General features: G+C 54.8%; 1 protein-coding gene across 1 annotated transcript in view; it reads right to left on the bottom strand.

The window, feature by feature from the left end:
• The window catches only part of LOC102378754 (Fc receptor-like protein 4), a 13,801-nt gene extending 12,176 nt beyond the window's left edge, over positions 1-1,625 (bottom strand). Inside the window, 2 exon segments of the mRNA XM_025194728.1 lie at positions 630-890; positions 1,310-1,625. Of these exon segments, the coding sequence (XP_025050513.1) occupies positions 630-890; positions 1,310-1,625 (577 nt within the window).
• Between the last annotated feature and the right edge of the window lie 995 nt (positions 1,626-2,620).

Raw genomic sequence — 2,620 nt, 5'->3', positions numbered from 1 at the left:
CAGGAATGGCAGGGATCACTGCACAAAATACGAAGCACACTCTGCCCAGGCAGGATGGGGATGGCACAAAGAAAGAGGTCCTAGGTCCCAGCTGAAAATAACCCAGGGGCTCCTTTTGTGCCAGAGGAAAACCAAAAAAAATTGCCCTCATGTGGGCAACAGAGAGGAGGGCAAGGCCAAAGTGAGTGAAGGGGGCAGGGGGGAGACGAGTGACACACTCCTGAGACAAAACATCGTAGCAGTGGCACAACGGGGCACGGCTGCCTGCCTGAGGAGCGGACATTTGGACACCCAATGGGGGCAGAGCCAGCTGCCCACACTGCTGCCCTAGGAGCTTCTGGAGCCCCTCCTGCCTGCCATGCACACAACACACACTGTAGGGCCTGCCCCAGTGCTCCTCCAGCTCCAGCAAGCTGGGCAGGAACCCCAGGCCTCTCTGCTGGACCTGGAGAGGTCCTTCTTGGTCAGTGCCTGAAGAGCCCAGAGGGAGCTGTGGGAGGGAAACCACAGAACTGTCCTCTGCTTGCCCGCAGGGAGCTGCATTTACCCCAATGTCCTGCCTCAGAGCCCATAGGACTCGGAGTCTGGAGCAGAGCAGAAAGGAGGGAACACGGTGGTCCTGGACTCACCCTTGGAAACAGTCAGCTGGACCGGGTTGCTGCGTGGGGAGCCCTATATCTGGCACTCATATTTGCCTGTCTGTGTTTCTTCTGCATCTTTAATTAGGAGGGTCTTTTTGTAGGTAGATTTCCAGAGCTTGTCCTTGAAATACCAAAGTGTGAGGTTTGATCCAGGAAAGCGGGGCCCCCTGCACGTCAGAGTGACGCTGTCCCCCTCAAACACGGTGCTCCAGGGAGGGTCCAGGGTCAGCACGGCCTTCTGTGCAGCTGCTGGGGCCAGGCAGACAGGGAGGGAGGGAGCAGGAAAAGGAGAAGTCAGTGCCCAGGTGGGTGGAAGATGAGCCCAAACCAGGGGCGGGCAATTATTTTGGGTGGAGAGCCACTTACTGAGTCTTGGCAAGCCATCGAGGGCCGCATGACAGGCAGCCCAGGGCAGATAAATATTAATTTTCTAAATTTTTTAGGGGCCCTGCAGGCTAGATAGAATAGCTTGGGGTGCTGCATCTGGCCCGTGGGCCACATTTTGCCCACCCCTAGCCCAAACCCTGCACACAGGAGTCAGAGCAGCATCCACTCATGTTGTCTATGATTCGGTGCTTTGGGTTAGGATGCCCTCTGGTACTCAGGGATTGTCAAGCTCCAGGGGTTTGGGACCTTGACATTTATGTAAGGAAAATCAGAAGACTTACCAGCTAGGCCAAGGGCATGAGCGGCAAAGAGAAGATGGAACATGGGTATGGAAAGCCTATTTCTCCCAACCAGTGATGTCATCAGAAACCCTGAAGCTGTCCAAGGAAGCCTGGAGTCTTATGCCCTCCAGGAAACCAGCTGCCCACCGTGGCCCCTTCTGGACTTATGCCCCAAGACCTGCCAAGAGAGGGCCAGAGCTGTCACCCCCAGTGCACACAAGGGGCTGAGACCACATGGGGAGGGACTTTCCAGAGCCCCTGCTGGGCTGGGGAGAAAACTCCTGACTACGAGAGCTGCCTGCTCCACTGCACACATCCTGGCTACGCAGAGGGAGGAGAGAGATCAGATTAGCCCAGAGTGCTCAGGGATACCCGGTGGTGTAGGACCAGCTTCATGTTGGACACCAGCCCACAGCACCTCCCCACTGTCCCAGCATCCCCACCAGACCTGTCCCTGCTGCCCTCTCACCCCCAGGGCATTCCCAGGGGCCAGACGGGCACCCCAGAGCCTGCAATGCCTGTGCCAGTTCTTTCACAGTTTGGGGCTGCAGCAGGCCTGGAGATGGAAATCATCGATCACCCCAGTAGGAGAGCTGTGAGGTTTGTCTCTCTGGTTCTGCCTATTTCCACATCCAAGCCCTCATCCCTGTTGCATGTCCTACCTTTGCCTCCAGAGTCAGCACCATCACCACTGAGCATGGAGGCAAAGTGCTCACTTAGCTCTTGGGTCTCCCCTCCATCACCTTTCACCTCTACCCTGTCCTCACTGCATTCAAGTCTCACTTCTCCTGCTGTTTGTGTGGCTGAAGCCCCTTTTGCTCTTCACAGTCCTTTCCTTTGCATGGGCCGTCTCAGCCTGATTTGTGTCAGCCCTGCACCGCTGCATCTCCAGGACACACCTTTCTTTGCTGATGAGCCCTTGTGGCCTTTCCCTGCTTCCCCCTAGCACCCTCTAGCAGGGCTATTTGCCCCCTGAGGTCTGGAGCTCTTTGCTGCAGTGACAAATCTGTTCAATCTGCACCTGCTAAGTGTTCCCATTAAAGCAAAACTTTGCAACTTCAGCATTAAACCAGTATTGCTCAAGGCCACTGGTATTATTAATCTGGGCCAAATGCTGATCAGTGCTTTTGGGAAGCACCAGATGTAGTTAGAAGTAAGAGCTATAGCATCTGGGTGTTTTGTCTTTTGATTGAAAAAATGTAACCATGTGCAGTCAGCTGCCATTCCACTGGATAAGCACAACACACTGGTTAATACACATGCAGGTAAGAAGAGAGATAAGGGAAGGTACTGGTGGTTCTGAGAAACATC

Source organism: Alligator sinensis, unplaced genomic scaffold, assembly GCF_000455745.1.
Source record: "Alligator sinensis unplaced genomic scaffold, ASM45574v1 scaffold1659_1, whole genome shotgun sequence".
Lineage (NCBI taxonomy): Eukaryota > Metazoa > Chordata > Crocodylia > Alligatoridae > Alligator > Alligator sinensis.
The sequence above is the reverse complement of the archived record's forward strand: the minus strand, read 5'-3'. Positions and strand labels throughout refer to the sequence as shown.